The sequence below is a fragment of the Salvelinus alpinus genome, chromosome 12, assembly GCF_045679555.1.
Source record: "Salvelinus alpinus chromosome 12, SLU_Salpinus.1, whole genome shotgun sequence".
Taxonomy (NCBI): domain Eukaryota; kingdom Metazoa; phylum Chordata; class Actinopteri; order Salmoniformes; family Salmonidae; genus Salvelinus; species Salvelinus alpinus.
Genome location: NC_092097.1, coordinates 4203918 through 4222331, shown reverse-complemented (window position 1 = coordinate 4222331; position 18414 = coordinate 4203918). Strand labels below are relative to the sequence as shown.

The following is an 18414-nucleotide window of genomic DNA, read 5'->3' as shown; positions in this document are numbered from 1 at the left end:
GCAGCTGTCTATCGTTGTCTCTGATTGAGAACCATACTTAGGTTGCCTTTTCCCACCTGTATTCGTGGGTAGTTGTTTTCTGTTTTTGTGTCTTCACCAGACAGAACTTTTTCGTGTTGTTACATTTTGTTATTTTCTCTCAGTGTTCAGTTTTTTTATAAATAATCATGAACACTTCCCACGCTGCGCTTTGGTCCACACCTTCTTCATACGACGACCGTTACAACAATAGCACATTGGTAACAGTTGGTGAAAATGTTTATGCTGAGTAGGCCCTGGCTTGGTTAAAACCCTGGATGGGAGACCAAAGGGTAGCTGTAGAGGTTTAGATCAACTCTCCAGTTGTAGGTGTTGACCAGCCTGTAGTTTTATTTATTTTTCCCAAAAGGTATAAATTAAAAATATTTCATACAAGGTTTGTCAATGTTGAAAATTGGTTACCCGTGGTTGAAGTTTCACCCTCAACAACAGTTTATGTTGATACTTTTTTCAAATCCAATGTATTTTCCACTTAAATTCCAATTCAGATTATGTTACGTTCAAACCGTTTCTGGAGTCTCTGGATTTGTTCTGAGTCCCGACTTTCAAATACACGACAGTAACTGTGCAAGGTAACACTTCAGGGTGGAAAAGGTGTAACATCAGGACACAGCCTCTTAGTTTGAGGGGTTAAAATGAAGCTGTCCCCTAAGGTTGTGGTTGATTTAATGTATTTGAATGTATGTAATTCAAGTGAATTAAAAAAAAAAAAAAATTGTTAACGTTGATTGTCTGTGTATTTGTGTGTCGGCTGTAGTGTGTGTCGGCTAAACCCATCCATGTTAATGTGCACATAGCTGGAAGACTGTACAGTAAAACTCAGAAGTGACAGGTTGATACGAAAGCACTTCCATCATCTGACATGCCTGTCTTTCTCACTCATGGCTGTATCAAGGCTTGAACTGGCATATAAAAATGAGAAATGGGCTCGCTTAGGCTCTACGCCTTTGCTCTTGCAAGTCTCCATCTCTCTCTCTCTCTCTCTCTTTCACCCCCCCCCCCCTTGCGCTGCTAGTCGCTCCTTGGTGGACACAGCCATGTGATTCGCTCCCTCTGTCTCTCTCTCTCTCACTCTCTTTCGTCCTCTCTTACCCTCTCTCTCTGTGTGTCTGCTCTCGAGGGGATCATGACAATCTCTTTCGTGGGGGCTAGGTGACATTTGTTCCTCTGGATTAATCACTTCCCAGGGATTCTCTTCCCTCTCCCTCTCTCTATCCCTTCGCTCCATCTCTCTCTCACCCACTCTCACCTCACAGCAGAGTTAGGGAACCAAGGGAAATATTATTCTCTTTAGCTCTTCTCTCCTTTTGACTACTCTCTCTCTTCCCTAGCTTAGCTCTCCTCTCCTGACTCAAATTGTGAAAATCGATCCAGGGTCAAAGAGAACCTTTCCATTTCTCTGCTCTTTCGCTCTTTCCTATTTCTTTCTCTCGTTCTCCATCTCACAGCCTCTTGATGAATAATGCAGAGTGCTCCAGTTCCATAAAAGACGAATTGCTCCAGTTTTTGAGTGTTAAAAAACACGTTATTTATGCCAGTGCATAACGATAGTGAGAAACGTCTAGTTATCTAAGCAAAATCTTTGGGATAAACTTTTGATTTGAAAGATAAACCCAAGTATTTCCTTTGTTTTTTTCTTTTTTTTTCTTTTTTTCCCTGCAGAATTTGCATTCTCTATATCTCCCTTAGCAACCATCGTGTAGGCCTAACCAGTGTATTGTAATTTGTAGCCATGATGTATAAATGTGCCTCCTATTTAGAGCGCCTGATGGTATCCGCAGATTGTGTAGCAGTTTAACAGGCATTTTCTAGAGAGAGAGAGAGAGATTATTTGACCCTTCTGTAATTTATTATTTTCATGTAATGTATTCTTGTGCCTGCCATTGTTGATGGGGAGTTGAATGATGTTGTTATCTGTCTGCCTGTGGTTTAGCTGTAGGGAGCCAGCAGCCCAGAACCATATAGATTCTGTGTCCGGAGCAGCTTATAGCTGCCCAGAGACCTGCCCTTTATAAGCAGGCCATCCCGTGTGACACACACACAAACGTCACATGTGTAGGGCCCTTCATACCTCTGAGAGGAGGAGAGGAGACAATCTCTTTTCTCCGGACACAGCAGAGAGTCAGGTGGGAGGGAAAAACACATACAGTGACTTTCACCAAATCCCAAATACTCTTATTTATCAATCTGTGTTTTTTGTGTGTTTTTTTTTACCAACCCACAAAATGTAGCCAGTGATGCATTGACATGCAAAGCGAGAGATAGATGAGAGGGAGGGTAGTAGAGTGTGAAAAGGAAGCTTTAAAGCAAATGCCGTGGCTATATAGCTGCTGCCCTGGTTAAACCCACCACGCCCAACCCTCTAGCTGCTGTGTTTGCTAGTGATGGAGAAAAAGTGTGACACCAATCAGGCCCCCGATGACTGGAGTTGCACACCCCTGAGTCTAGCGTGAGCACACACACACACACACACACACACACACACACACACACACACACACACACACACACACACACACACACACACACACACACACACACACACACACACACACACACACACACACACACACACACACGTGCCCAGGCCTCTGTCTGAATAGAGAGCAGCAGAGCTCTGATGGTCCCTAAAGCTCAGCCCATTAAATCATTTCTCCCTGCCAGACCTCCATTTACATTCAGCTGCTCTCTCGCTCTCTCTTTTTCCCCCTTCCCTCCCTCCCTCCTTCCCCTGTCACACCCTTCTCTTTGTTTTCCCCTATAGCCCAGAACCTCACTCATAGCTAGTTCTCCCCCCACTCCCCAACTCTCACGCTAACAACAGATTGCGGGCAGGGAGGCCTTGGCCTGCTGTATTTCACATGCAACACCACAAACACACACAAAAACACACACGCACACATAATGGAGAAACTTATATAGCACATGTATGCAGAACAGAACAGAACAAAACAGCAGATTAGCTTTAAGCAGGGATATCAGAATAAGAAACAGTAGGGATGTTTGATCCTCATTATATCGTATAAGCATTTCATGTCGTTCACAAAGCCCCAACACCTTTTCAGTTGTTCTGCTCAGTGCAGCGTTCTGCTCTGTGTGTAGAACATCTTTTGGAACTGTACCCAATGGTAATCAGACCTAATGGAACGCTTGTTTGCACCTGGCCAGCTCGGAGGTTTATTTGTGACAGTTGACAACTGTTTCAGTTCTTTGAAAGCCATGTCAGATGACGAAAAACACAGAGTTTATTACCTATTCAACGATGTCATATCAGGACCTCAGGAAAATGTCTCCATGCAGTATACTGTGTATTTTCCCTGTCTGCAGCAAAAATGTATAACTGAAATCTTAAAGCCAGTGAGTCAGTAGATATTGACCGGTGGTGAAATTGTGACACTTGAAAACCTTTTCAGTTTAAATGGGAAGCACAACAAATACTCTCAGTCTATTCAACTAGGTCATAGTAGGACCTCAGGAAATTCTCTTCTCTACACACTGTATATGATTTCCCTGTCTGCTTCAGAAATTAATAACTGAACATCCTAGGAATACTTGTTGAACTACCTGAATCTGAGTTTAAAGCCAATGAGTCAGTGGATATTGTCTGCATCCAAAATGCCACCATATTTCTTATATAGTTCACTACTTTTTACCTATAGTGCTCAGGTCAAAAGTAGGACAGTATGTATAAGGTGCCATTTGGGAAGCAGATTAAGTCTTTAGGCCCATTGCAGCTCGGAACAACACCAGAATAGAACAGGAACATGTCCGGGCTTGTGAACGACATGAAATGCTCAGAAGAGAATATCAACATTTCAGGCTCTTGTGTCACAACTGTTAAACATGTATAATTCAGTGAAGTGCATGATCCTAAATATAGTTTTATGGAAAATACGTGCCTAGCCAATCTACACAGAGAGCTAAGAAGGGAGGTGGAGAAGTGAGGGGACGTACGATGAAAGGGGAGAGGATGAGGACGAAAGGAGAGGGGAAGAGAGAGGAAGAAGATGAGAAAGGAGGAGAGGGTAAAGGGGAGGAGAAAAGCTTGTAGGAGGAGAGGGGAGGAGAACGCGAGAAGATAGGAGGAAAGGTGAGGCTAGATGGACTAATTACTCAATCTGTGCTGGCTAACAGCAGGGGATGGAGGGAGGGCTGGCCGGTGACTGAGGTCTGTTTCATTATGGAGATTTTCACTGCAGTGTCTCTCCATCTCCACCCCTCCATACCACCGCCCCTCCCTCCCTCCCATCTCCCTTCTGGCCTGTCTTCTCCTCCTCCTTTTTCACCCCTCTCTTTGTTTTTCCCTATAGCCCAGAACCTCTCTCATAGCTAGCTCTCCCCCCACTCCCCCACTCTGACGCTAACAACAGATTGGAGGCTGTTGAAGGAAGGGAGGCCTGATGTGTTTCACATGCAACACACAAACACGCACGCACACACGCACGCATGCAAACACACATACAAACACGTGTATACAGTGTATGTACATTCTTAGATTTTTGTTGTTGTTGCTGTCTAGAACCAGAAGGGTTATTCTGCTGTCTCCATAGCAGAACCCTTAGAACAACCCTGTTTGATTCTTGGTAGAACCCTTTTGGGTTCCATGTAGACCCCTTTCCACAGAGGGTTCTACCTGGAACCCAAAAGGGTCCTCCCTATGGGGACAGTCAAAACACCCCTTTGGAACATTTTTTCTAAGTGTGTACTGACACAGTCCCAGCGTAGCTTAGTGTTTTTATATTTTGAACATCCGCATTATCATGTATCTGCAGCAGAACAGAACAAAACAAAATAGTAGATTAGCTTGAAGGAGGGAGATCAGGATAACAAACATTTTAGCAAAGCAATTGGGATTTTTTAAATCCTCATTATATCATATAAGCATTTCATTTCATTTCATTTACAAGCCCCTGGTGAAGATCAACACGTTTTCTGTTTTTCTGCTCAGTGCAGGGTTCTGCCCTGTGTGGAGCACGTCCTTTGGACCCGTGCCCAACGGTAATCAGACCTAATGGAAAGCGTGTTTGCACCTGGCGAGCTCGGCGGTGCAGTTGTGACAGTTGACAACTGTTTCAGTTATTTGAAACCAATTTCAGATGGTTTCAGAAAACATGGAGTTTATTACCTATTCAACTATGTCATATCAGGACCTCAGGAAAATGTCTCCATGCAGTATACTGTGTATTTTCCCTGTCTGCAGCAGAAATGTATAACTGAAATCTTAAAGCCAGTGAGTCAGTATATATTGACCGGTGGTGAAATTGTGACACTTGAAAACCTTTTCAGTTTAAATGGGAAGCACAACAAATACTCTCAGTCTATTCAACTATGTCATATCAGGACCGCAGGAAAATGTCTCCATGTACTGTGTATTTCCTTGTCTGCAGCAGAAACTAATAACTGAACTCTTAAGCCAGTGAGTCAGTAGATATTGACCGGTGGTGAAATTGGCATACTTGAAAACCTTTTAAGTTCAAATGGGATGTACAAAAAACACTCTCAGTCTATTCAACTAGGTCATAGTAGGACCTCAGGAAATTGTCTTCTCTACACACTGTATATGATTTCCCTGTCTGCAGCAGAAATGAATAACTAAACATACTTCTAGAACTACCTGAATCGGAGCCAATGAGTCAGTGGATATTGTGTGCAATCCAAATGCCACCATATTTCTTATATAGTTCACTACTTTTTACCTATAGTGCTCAGGTCAAAAGTAGGACAGTATGTAAAAGGTGCCATTTGGGAAGCAGATTAAGTCCTTAGGCCCATTGCAGCTCGGAACAACACCAGAATAGAACAGGAACATGTTCCAGAATGGAACCCCAAGCAGCTCAGAAGAGAATATCAACAATTCAGGCTCTTGTGTCACAACTGTTAAACATGTATAATTCAGTGAAGTGCATGATCCTAAATATAGTTTTATGGAAAATATGTGCCTAGCCAATCTACACACAGAGCGCTAAGAAGGGAGGAGAGGAGCAGTAGAAAGGAGGGGAGATATGATGAGAGGAGAGGATGAGAAGGAAGGGGAGAGGGGATGAGAGAGGAAGAATATGAGAGAGGAGGAGAGGGTAGAGGAGAGGAGAGCAGTGAATAGTAGGCGAGGGGAGGAGAAAGGGAGAAGATGACAGGAGGAAAGGTGAGGCTAGATGGACTAATTACTGAATCTGTGCCGGCTAACAGCAGGGGAGGGGAGGGGTGGAGTGATGGGATGGAGGGAGGGCCGCCCCTTCAGCCCTTCGCTCCTCCATTCCTCCACCCCTCTGTCGCGCCATCCTTCCATCCCTCCATTTCTCCGTTCCTCAGTACCTCAATCCCTGACTTTGCCGCGTGCCGCAGAGACCATTTACCACACACACACACACACCCACCCACCCCCCCCCCCCCCCCACACACACACACACACACACACACACACACACACACACACACACACACACACACACACACACACTGTCTTGTACCGCTGGCCACCCAATTCAGTCCCATTCAAAATCCTATTTTCCCCTAACCCTAAACCTAACCCTAACCCGTACTCATCCTCTAACCCAAAAACCTAACCCTAAACCTAACCCTAAAACTAACCCTAGCTCCTAACCCTAACCTTAAACCTAATTCTAAACACTCGTTCTAACCTTAACCCTAAACCCCCTAGAAATAAAATTTGACCTTGTGGGGACCAAAAAAAATTCCCCAGTTGGTCAAATTTTACTTTGTTTACTATTCTTGTGAGGACTTCTCTTAACTCTTAACTTAACCCTTAACTTAACCCTACCTGTAACCCTAACCCCAAAAACTCTAACCCTAACTCTGACCCTGAAGCAAACCCTAAACCCTAACCACCCATCCACTCTCTCCTTGTGTTACAGCTCTTCCTCCCATACTGGAGCCAGTATGATATATGTATAAGTCTAATGGGTTGGCCTGTCATGTGATCCTCCCTAGGGGGCAGCTTCCAGACCTATTCAACCCCACCTATTTAAAATATCTCTCTCTCTATAGCCACTCAATGTCAATACACACTCAGCGCATTCAGAAAGTATTCATACCCCTTGACTTATTGCACATTTTGTTGTGTTATAGCATGAATTTAAAATGGGTTAAATACACTACATTGTCAAACATTTGTAGACACCCCTTCAAATGAGTGGATTCAGCTATTTCAGCCACACCTGTTGCTGTCCGGTGTATACAATTGAGCACACAGCCATGCAATCTCCCGAGACAAACATTGGCAGTAGAATGGCCCTGCTACAGCTGCCCCGGTCAACTGTGTGAGCAGTTATTGTGAAGTGGAAAAGTCTAGGAGCAACAACGACTCAGCCGCAAAGTGGTAGGCCACACAAGCTCACAGAACGGGACCGCCGAGTGCTGAAGCGCGTAAAAATCATCTACCCTCAGTTGCAATACTTTTGCTCATTTATTGAAAATGAATTACAGAAATATTTCATTTACTTAAGTATTCACACCCCTGAGTCGGTACTTTGTAGAATCACGTTTGACAGCGATTACAGCAGTGATTCTTTCTGGGTAAGTCTCTAAGAACCTTCATTTTGGATTGTGCAACTTTTTTCCCTTTATTCTTTTCAAATTTCTTCAAGCTCTGTCAAATTGGTTGTTGGTCATTGCCTTGTTGCAAACATGATGCATGTTTTGGATAATTTGTATTCTTCCTTCTTTTCACTCTGTCAATTAGGTTAATATTGTAGATTAACTACAATCTTGTTGATCCATCATCAGTTTTCTCCTACCAAAGCCAATAAACTCTGTAACTGTTTTAAAGTCTCCGTTGGCCTCATGGTGAAATCCCTGAGCGTTTTCCTTCCTCTCCGTCAACTCAGTTAGGAAGGATGCCTACGTATATCTTTATAGTGACTGGGTGTATAGATACACCTTTCAAAATGTAATTAATAACTTCACCATGCTCAAATTGCATTTCAGCCCCTGTACCAGGTGGGTTTTTCTCCCGGGCTTTAAGTCTTTACTGCCCGAATCTTTCTGCAGTCGCATTCTACCCATCTACTAATAGGTGCCCTTCTTGAAAAACATCCCTGGTCTTTTTGGTTGAATCTGTGTTTGAAATTTACTGCTCAACTGAGGAACCTTACAGATAATTGTATGTGTGGGGTACAAAGATGAACTAGTCATTCAAAAAATCATGTTAAACACTATTATTGTACACAGATTGAGTCATCGCAACTTATTATGTGACTTGTTAATAAGCACATTTTTACTCCTGAATGTATTTAGGCTTGCCATAACACAGGGGTTGAAAACGTATTGACTCAAGACATTTACATTACATTTAAGTCATTTAGCAGACGCTCTTATCCAGAGCGACTTACAAATTGGTGCATTCACCTTATGATATCCAGTGGAACAACCACTTTACAATAGTGCATCTAACTCTTTTAAGGGGGGGGGGTTAGAAGGATTACTTTATCCTATCCTAGGTATTCCTTAAAGAGGTGGGGTTTCAGGTGTCTCCGGAAGGTGGTGATTGACTCCGCTGACCTGGCGTCGTGAGGGAGTTTGTTCCACCATTGGGGTGCCAGAGCAGCGAACAGTTTTGACTGGGCTGAGCGGGAACTGTACTTCCTCAGAGGTAGGGAGGCGAGCAGGCCAGAGGTGGATGAACGCAGTGCCCTTGTTTGGGTGTAGGGCCTGATCAGAGCCTGAAGGTACGGAGGTGCCGTTCCCCTCACAGCTCCGTAGGCAAGCACCATGGTCTTGTAGCGGATGCGAGCTTCAACTGGAAGCCAGTGGAGAGAGCGGAGGAGCGGGGTGACGTGAGAGAACTTGGGAAAGTTGAACACCAGACGGGCTGCGGCGTTCTGGATGAGTTGTAGGGGTTTAATGGCACAGGCAGGGAGCCCAGCCAACAGCGAGTTGCAGTAATCCAGACGGGAGATGACAAGTGCCTGGATTAGGACCTGCGCCGCTTCCTGCGTGAGGCAGGGTCGTACTCTGCGAATGTTGTAGAGCATGAACCTACAGGAACGGGTCACCGCCTTGATGTTAGTTGAGAACGACAGGGTGTTGTCCAGGATCACGCCAAGGTTCTTAGCACTCTGGGAGGAGGACACAATGGAGTTGTCAACCGTGATGGCGAGATCATGGAACGGGCAGTCCTTCCCCGGGAGGAAGAGCAGCTCCGTCTTGCCGAGGTTCAGCTTGAGGTGGTGATCCGTCATCCACACTGATATGTCTGCCAGACATGCAGAGATGCGATTCACCACCTGGTTATCAGAGGGGGGAAAGGAGAAGATTAATTGTGTGTCGTCTGCATAGCAATGATAGGAGAGACCATGTGAGGATATGACAGAGCCAAGTGACTTGGTGTATAGCGAGAATAGGAGAGGGCCTAGAACAGAGCCCTGGGGGACACCAGTGGTGAGAGCACGTGGTGCGGAGACAGATTCTCGCCACGCCACCTGGTAGGAGCGACCTGTCAGGTAGGACGCAATCCAAGCGTGGGCCGCGCCGGAGATGCCCAGCTCGGAGAGGGTGGAGAGGAGGATCTGATGGTTCACAGTATCAAAGACATTTCAGCTTTTAAGTTTTAGTTCATTTGTAAAAAAATATATAAAAAACACAATTCCACTTTGACATTATAGGGTATTGTGTGCAGGCCGGTGAAAACAAATCCCTATTTAATATAGTTTTTATTCAGACTGTAACACACAGATAAGTCACGGGGTTGTGAATACTTTCTGAAGGCCCTGTATATGCACTCAGAAACACACTCAAAACACACTCTCCCTTTCTCTCCACACTATCTACTCTAGAAACACACACTCAGAAACCTAATGCTCAAGAAGTCCTGAGGAATAACTATGTGCAATATCCCCCACCCCGAGCACATTACATATAGTGGTAGTAAAATATTGATGCTTTGTGGTGTACTGTATGTTTCTGTAAAAGGGTAATCGCAGGGAACACCTTGCAGTGAGTCAGACACACACGCACGCACACACACACACACACACACACACAGTAACCAGGGGAGTAGTGGTGTTGACAGTGGATGAGTGTTTCTACACCTGCATTGCTTGCTGTTTGGGGTTTTAGGCTGGGTTTCTGTACAGCACTTTGAGATATCAGCTGATGTAAGAAGGCCTATATAAAATAAATTTGATTTGATTTGATGAGGTGATGAATTGACCAACTGACTCAAGAGTCAAATAAAATGAAATACAACAGGTGTAGACTTGACAGTGAAATGCTTACTTACAAGCCCATTCCTAACAGTGCAGAGTTAAAAAGGAAGACAAGTATTTTCTAAATGAAAAAGGAAATAGTAACACAATAAAAACAATAATACATTATGTTTGTAGGGGTAAAAGTGACTAGGCAATCAATATATATATAATAAACAGAGTAGCAGCAGCGTCTGAAGTGTGAAAGTGTGTCTATGTGTGAGTGTGTGTGTGGAGTGTGTGGGTGTGTGTGTGTGGAGTGTGTATGAGCATATGAGCATATGTAGTGTGTGTGTGTGTGTGTGTGTGTGTGGGTGTGGGTGTGGGTGTGTGTGTGTGGCGCTCCGGTACAGCTTGCTGTGTGGCAGCAGAGAGAACAGTCTAGGACTTGGGTGGCTGGAGTCTTTGACCATTTTTAGGGCTTACCTCTGACACTGCCTGGTATAGAGGTCCTGGATGGGAGGGAGTTCTGCCCCAGTGATGTACTGGAACGTATGCACTACCCTCTGTATCGCCTTGCGGTTGGATGCCAAGCAGTTGCCATAACAAGTGGCGATGCAGCCAGTCCAGATGCTCTCAATGGTGCAGTTGTAGAACTTTTTGAGGATCTGAGGGCCCATGCTAAATCTTTTTAGCCTCCTGAAGGGGAAGAGGCATTGTCGTGCCCTCTTCACGACTGTGTTAGTGTGTTTGGACTATGATAGGTCCTTAGTGATGTGGACACTGAGGAACTTAAAGCTTTCGACCCGCTCTACTACAGCCCCGTCAATGTGAATGGGTGCGTGTTCGGCCCTCCCTTTCCTGTAGTCCACAATAAGCTCCTTTGTCTTGCCCAAGTTGAGGGAGAGGTTGTTGTCCTGGCACCACACTTCCAGGTCTCTGACCTCCTCCCTATAGCCTTTTCCATTGTCTTCGGTGATCAGGCCTACCCCCGTCGTATCGTCGGCAAACTTAATGATTGTGTCGGAGTTGTGCAAGGCCACACAGTTGTGGGTGAACAGGGAGTGCAGGAGGGGACTGAGCACGCATGCATGAAGGGCCTTAGCTTAGTGATTGCGGATGTGTTGTTGCTTAACCTCACCACCTGAGGGCGGCCCGTCAGTAAGTCCAGTTGCAGATGGAGATGTTCAGTCCCAGGGTCCTTAGCTTAGTGATTAGCTTGGATTTGCTTGAACAGCATCCTCACATAGGTGTTCCTTTTGTCCAGGTGGGAAAGTGCAGTGTGGAGTGCAATTGAGATTGCATCATCTGTGGATCTGTTGGGGCTGGATGCGAATTGGAGTGGGTCTAGGGTTTCTGGGTTGATGGTGTTGATGTGAGCCATAACCAACCTTTCAAAGCCTGTCATGGCTACAGATATGAGTGCTACAGTGTGGTAGACATTTAAACAGATTACCTTGGCTTTCTTAGGCACAGGAACTAAGATGGTTTGCTTGAAGCATGCAGGTATTAGAGACTGGGTCAGGTTGAAAATGTCAGTGAAGACTGTGTAACATTTGCCCATTTTGGCCATGTGTTTTAGGTTATTGTCCTGCAGAAAGTTGAATTAATGTCCCATTGTCTGATGAAAAGCAGACTGAACCAGGTTATGCTCTAGGATTTTGCCTGTGCTTTTTAGCTCCATTCTGTTCACTTTTTATCCTGAAAAACTCTCCAGTCCTTAACCATTACAAGTATACCCATAACACGATGCAGCCACCACTATGCTGAAAATATGAAGAGTGCCCCTAACATAACACTTTGTATTCAGGACAAAATGTTAAGTGGTTTGCCACATTTTTTGCAATATTAGTTTAATGCCTTGTTTGAAAACAGGATGCATGTTTTGGAATATTTGTATTCTGTTACAGGCTTCCTTCTTTTCACTGTCAATTAGGTTAATATTGGGGAGTAACTATAATATTGTTGATCCATCCTCAGTTTTCTCCTATCACAGCCATTAAACTTTGTAACTGTTTTAAAGTCACCATTGGATTCATGGTGAAATCCCTGAGTGGTTTCCTTCCTCTCCGGCAATTGTTAACATGGATACAACACCCAAAGTGTAATTAATACCAATAGGTGCTCTTCTTTGTGAGGCATTCAAAAAACCTCCCTAGTATTTGTGTTTCAATCTCTGTCTGAACTTCACAAAATAGCACAATTGTTCTGAAACCCATTAAATGGCTCCCATTCCCTCCGGCACCATTCTCATGGGCCGTGTTAAGGGCCGTGTTTGTCTCTGTATGCACACTATTCCCTATATAGTGCACTGCTTTTCCCAGAGCCCTACGATAGTGTAATACATAGGGAAGCAGTGTAGTACATAGGGAATTGGGTCAAAAGTAGTGCATGTTTTCTGTTCAGGGAATAGGGTGCCGTTTGAGATGCATCCATTGTCTGTGGGTTTGTTTTGATGCATTGACTGACCCAGGAACTGTGTGTCTCGGCTCCACAGGGGAAGTCCTATGTGTTTGACCGGGTGTTCCCCACCGACACAACACAGGAACAGGTGTACAACACCTGCGCCAAACAGATAGTCAAAGGTGAGTGCCAGCCTCTCCATCTCTGTGTGTCTCTATCTCCATCTCTCTCTGTCATGTCTCTGGCTATCTCTCGCTCTCTCTCTCTCTGTATCTTTTGATCTCTCTCGCTCCCGCCCCCTCTCTCACACTCTCTTCCTCTCTCTCTAGCTCTCTGTGTCTACATGTACTTCTATCTACACTACCGTTCACGTAGAAATGTCCTTGTTTTTGAAAGAAAAGCTTTTTTTTGTCCATTAAAATAACATCAAATTGATCAGAAATACTGTGTAGACATTGTTAATGTTGTAAATGACTATTGTAGCTGGAAACGACAGATTTTTTCATGGAATATCTACATAGGCGTACAGAGGCCCATTATCAGCAACCATCACTCCTGTGTTCCAATGGCACGTTGTGTTAGCTAATCCAAGTTTATCATTTTAAAATGCTAATTGATCATTAGAAAACCCTTTGCAATTACGTTAGCACAGCTGAAAACCGTTGTTCTGATTAAAGAAACAATAAAACTGGTTGAGTATCTAGTTGAGTATCTGGAGCATCAGTATTTGTGGGTTCGATTACAGGCTCAAACTGGCCAGAAACAAAGAACAACTGATAGCTGATAGCTGATTGACCATTCATTGCATGCACTTTCTGTTTCTGAAGTTTAATTCCAGTATTATTTAGGCCCTGATTGTATTTTTTTTTTAAATAACAATAATGTGCAAGCTTATCTTGAATTAAAAATTAGAGATATCTATCTTGCTCTCACTCTCTCCCTTGCTCTTTCTCTTCTCCTTGCACACTCTCTCTCTCTCTCTCTCTCTCTCTCTCTCTCACTCTCTCTGTATCTCTCTCCCCCCTCTCTTTCATCTTGCTGTCCAGCCTTCCCTCTCCTGTCCCACATGCATAGAGAGACCGTGTAGATTGCAGATTTCCATCCCGTTGTCTAACATGACAAACGAGTGCCGCGCTGTCCGTCTGTGATTGAGCCCGGGACAGATTAATGGAAGGGAAAGAACCAGCGCTGTCAGAAGAAAGAGTAATAGAGGAAACAGCCATGAGCGTAGCATATAGGAAATCAACGGTAGTAATAAAGAAGACGGGGGAGAACAAAAAAGAAAGGACGAGAGGAAAGGAACATACGAGAGGTGCGAAACATACGGTAGACAAGGAAGAAAGGGAGAACAGAGTGAAAGAGATGCGATAGAGCTGGTCTAACTCAGTTTGTCTGCAGTACAGAGATAATTGGATCTCCCCCCCCCCCCCCCCCAACTGCACTGGCCTAATTGTCTGTCTGGCTCTGGCTTCTTATCTTCCTTCTCTTGCTCTCCTCTCAAAGACAGAATCCATGTGTCTTGACTCACTTGTTTATGTCACGGTTCGGTTTCGGCTCGCTCCAACACCAGCGTGACTAGAATAGCTTACAAAGAAAGAAAGAGAGAGAGAGAGAGACAGATGTAGAGAGACAGAGAGAGAGGGAAAGCAACAGAAAGAATGAAAGATAAAAGGAGTCTGAAATGAAATGGTATATAGGATGAAAGTAGTTATGGTTCTCCCCGGCTCCTAGCCTGGTAGTTGGTATGTATTTTTGCTCATGTTTGACTTTCTGCCCACTGTCTGACAAGACAGAGGTTGTGCTGCTTGTTAGCGCTTGCTGTATCGTGCTCTCTGTAGGTGTGTGTGGGTGTGTGGTTGTGTGTGTGTGTGTGTGTGTGTGTGTGTGTGTGTGTGTGTGTGTGTGTGTGTGTGTGTGTGTGTGTGTGTGTGTGTGTGTGTGTGTGTGTGTGTGTGTGTGTGTGTGTGTGTGTGTGAGCGCGTATGTGTGTGTGTGTGTGTGTTGTTCTGTCTGTAGGTGGGCCATCTTTGGTGGTGCAGTGTCGTGTTGCTATGGGCTGAATGAGGAGGCTGTTGTCTTCTGTCTAACATCCTCTTCCTACTCCTGTCTCCTTATTCTGCCTCTGTTCTCCTACATTCTGCCTCCTGTCTCCTAACAAAATGTGCTGTTGCTGTATAGACCTAACTTTCAATCCTTCTCTGCCTCCTGCCTTCTGTCTACTGCGTCTGCTCCCCTGCATCTAGATGTGTTGTAACATCTAGTGTTCTTTGTCCTGTATCTTTCCTACTTTATACATGTGCTGTTCTTTTGAACATACTGTATTCTCTGTCTTCTGTCTCTAGATGTACTCGGGGGATACAATGGCACCATCTTCGCCTATGGACAGACCTCCTCTGGAAAAACGCACACCATGGAGGTACGTTTTTGTAGACCACATCACCACAGAGATTAGACTTGGCTTGTATCCTAAATGGCACCCTATCCCCTATAAAGTGCATTACTTTTGTCCAGTTTGGGACGTAGACTGGAGTGTTCTTTATGTAGAGTGATATAAACCAGTGATTCTCAGCTGCAGTCCTCGGGTAGTACCCTGCAGGTTGCACGATTTTGTTCCAGCCCAGCAAAGCACACCTAATTGAACTGTTAGGTTCTAATTATCAGAGTAAGAACTCGACGGACACAATGAAAGCTTAAACCAAGTTTATTCATCCCAAAGGGTCGAACAGCTGAACCGACAAAAGCACGGTTCCACCAGTGGTGGTATACATACCCAAATTTGGGTGGAGTCTCCTCCTTCTCGCTAAACATTGCATCTTTATTGCTAGGCAGGAAACTAAGTGATACGGGCAATAAACTGTTCCTTCTCCCTTAACGTGACCTGACTTCGACCCCCTTCACCACTAATCCATGGCTCTCTCCCCTTATCAGTGCATGCCACATGTGATCGTTTCCACTACACTCGGTACATTCCAAGCTTCATTGCACCCACCATTTACCTTCCTCCTACAGATGACCATTCACTTCTGGTGTAGACTCTCTAAACCTAAGCACTTAATATTTCAACAGGATACCTGATAATTAACCCTATTCCAAGTTTTAGGAGTCAGAACCCAGAATCCATCAGAACTAATCAATGGATTGATGATTAGTTGAGTGGTTAAAAAAACACTGACTGACATAAATCGTTGTACACTCCAGTAGTTGAAGTCCCCTTGCTTTAAATGATTTACTGTCTTATCTCCTCTCCTCTAAATATCATCGGACTCTCCTCCAAGTTAAGTCCCTGTCCCCTGTTCCTCCTTCTTTTCCGCTTCTCTCTCTCTCTCTCCCCTCTTCCTTTCACACTGTTTTCCTCCCCCTCTCCTCTCTAACTCCCCCTAGTCTTTTACTCTCCTTTAACCTCTGCCAAGTGACCTCCCCCAAGTGTTTTTCTTTTATCCATTCTTCCTCTGGTCTTCTCTGACTCCCCATCTTCTTTTCCCACATCCCTTCTGTCTTCTTTCAGGGCAAGCTGCATGACCCTCATGGGATGGGGATCATCCCCAGAATTGCAGAGGACATCTTCAATCACATATTCGCAATGGATGAAAACCTTGAGTTCCACATCAAGGTCTGTACTCTGCTGACAACACTGTCTGTCTGCACCAATAGTCCCATAGTCTGGGTCAAGTGGTAGTGCAGCCGACTCCGGACCACACATTGCCCCTCTGGGCATCACTTTGAAAACCGCTCTGCCACTTTCAATTTTATCTTGCCGTCTCTTTTATCTCAACATCTGTCTAGTTGATGATGTCTCTAAAAACACTGTCTGGTGTCCTAGATCTGAATTTCCTTTAGCCAATTCTTCTGCCTATTTGTATCACACCATAGGATACAGATTACTGGACCAGACTACTGCACCATCTCACCAATACTGAGAACAGTGTGATGTCTGTATTCCACCACGACCCTCTGGTCTGTAGTGACAACATTTTCTGCACCAGTTGCAAGGTGGTGTACCAGATCTCTATGTCAGTGTCGGTCAGTGCTGTTTAAGATGAGGGAGGACTTTTTTGACCTTACTTCTATTACAGCATATTGGATAACTGTCATTCATATTCCATTCACCCAGTTCAATGTAACATGGATATATTTGGGCTACTACATGATACTAAAATTTTACCTATACTCATCATGAGTTAGGTGACAGACATCATTAGTCCAACAGTTGCAAACGACAGTTTCTATTGGACAATTCAGGAATGATGTTTATCCCCATTTCGTTTGCTTCCGTTTAAGAAACGTTTTCAACAGAATCGGTGGAATGAATCACATGCAAACACAGTTCACTTTCATAGCAGCCACGTTGTATTCCTTCTCACATCTACGCGCTATCCTCCTCTTACCTTTTCCAACCGCTTGTGGACTTCAATGCACAACACAACAGCTGAATGTGACCAGGTGAAAAAACCTTTCCAATCCAAACAATATCATAGCCGCTACACACAGCCTACATCGTTGTCACCACTTTAGCTAAAGTAACGTCATAGTCAACCTAGCTAATAGAACTAATGCGTTAGTAAATCCGCTACAATCATGCAGTACAGTGTACAGCCAGTAAGCAATTTAGCAGTTACACCGGCGGGACGCGGTGGCAATAAATTTGTAAAACCAAAAGCTTACCTTGACTTGGATGAGTTCCAGGGTTTCATATTCATAGCCAGCTAGCTAACATGGCATCCCTCTGTTTGAGCCGGGCGTTTGAGTTGGCTAAACTAGCTATCTGCATTTGCTAGCTAAGTAAGTGAAAGTGAAAATAAAATGACTAAATATTGCTCTCTCTCTCACTCTCTCACTCTCTCTCGCTCTCTCTCTTGCTTCTCCTTCATTTTTAAGAAATTAATTTGTTCAAAACTGTTTAACTATTTTCTTTCTCTCATTTTGAGTCAACTACTGACCACATTTTATGCACTACAGTGCTTGCTAGCTGTAGATTATGCATTCAATACTAGATTCATTCTCTGATCCTTTGATTGGGTGGACAACAAGTCAGTTCATGCTGCAAGAGCTCTGATAAATTGGAGGACATCCTCCCGAAGTTGTCATAATTACTATGGAAGTCTATGGAAGGGGGTGAGAACCATGAGCCTCCTAGGTTTTGTGTTGAAGTCAATGTACCCAGAGGAGAACAGAAGCTAGTTGTCCCCTGGCTACACCATGGTCTTACCCTACAGAGTGCTGCTGAGGCTACTGTAGACCTTCATTGCAAAACAATGTGTTTTAATAAATCATTTGGTGACATATGAATATATTTAGTATAGTTTTATCTAAAAAGGATAGCTTTTTTAATGTTTCACTATTTTTATTTTTATGAAATTCACTGAGGAGGATGATCCTTCCCTGCCTGCGCTGAGGAGCCTCCACTGCTCTATGTGCTCTAGAAAACTCCTATGGTCATTATTTGATGTGTCAGTCGTCTAGGTCATCCTTGCCATAAGAACCACCCCCTCACAATCAAGATAGTGGCACGGGATGAGCACACCCCTTAATAAACATGACCCTCATGACCACGATAGTCCGGGGACTCAAGGAGTTGGATAAACTAAAACAGACTTCTGTACCACGCCAGCTCACCATAACTGAGAACTGTGTGATGTCTTCCATCATGAACCTCTGCTCTGTAGTAACAACATGTTCCGTACCAGTAGCCATGGTGGTGTCCCACATCTCCACATTCTTAAAAAAAAAAAAAGGATTCCCGAAAAGGGTTCATAAGTTAACCCTTTTTGTTTCCAGAAGGGTTCTACCTGGAACCAAAAAAGGGTTCTTCAGAGGGTTCTCTGATATGGAC

General features: G+C 44.2%; 1 protein-coding gene across 1 annotated transcript in view; it reads left to right on the top strand.

The window, feature by feature from the left end:
* Positions 1-18414, top strand: part of LOC139535372 (kinesin heavy chain-like) — a 126222-nt gene that overhangs the window by 29000 nt on the left and 78808 nt on the right. The window contains exons 2-4 of the mRNA XM_071334716.1: positions 12679-12766; positions 14927-15000; positions 16090-16194. Of these exons, the coding sequence (XP_071190817.1) occupies positions 12679-12766; positions 14927-15000; positions 16090-16194 (267 nt within the window). The remainder of the gene's footprint in view (positions 1-12678; positions 12767-14926; positions 15001-16089; positions 16195-18414) is intronic.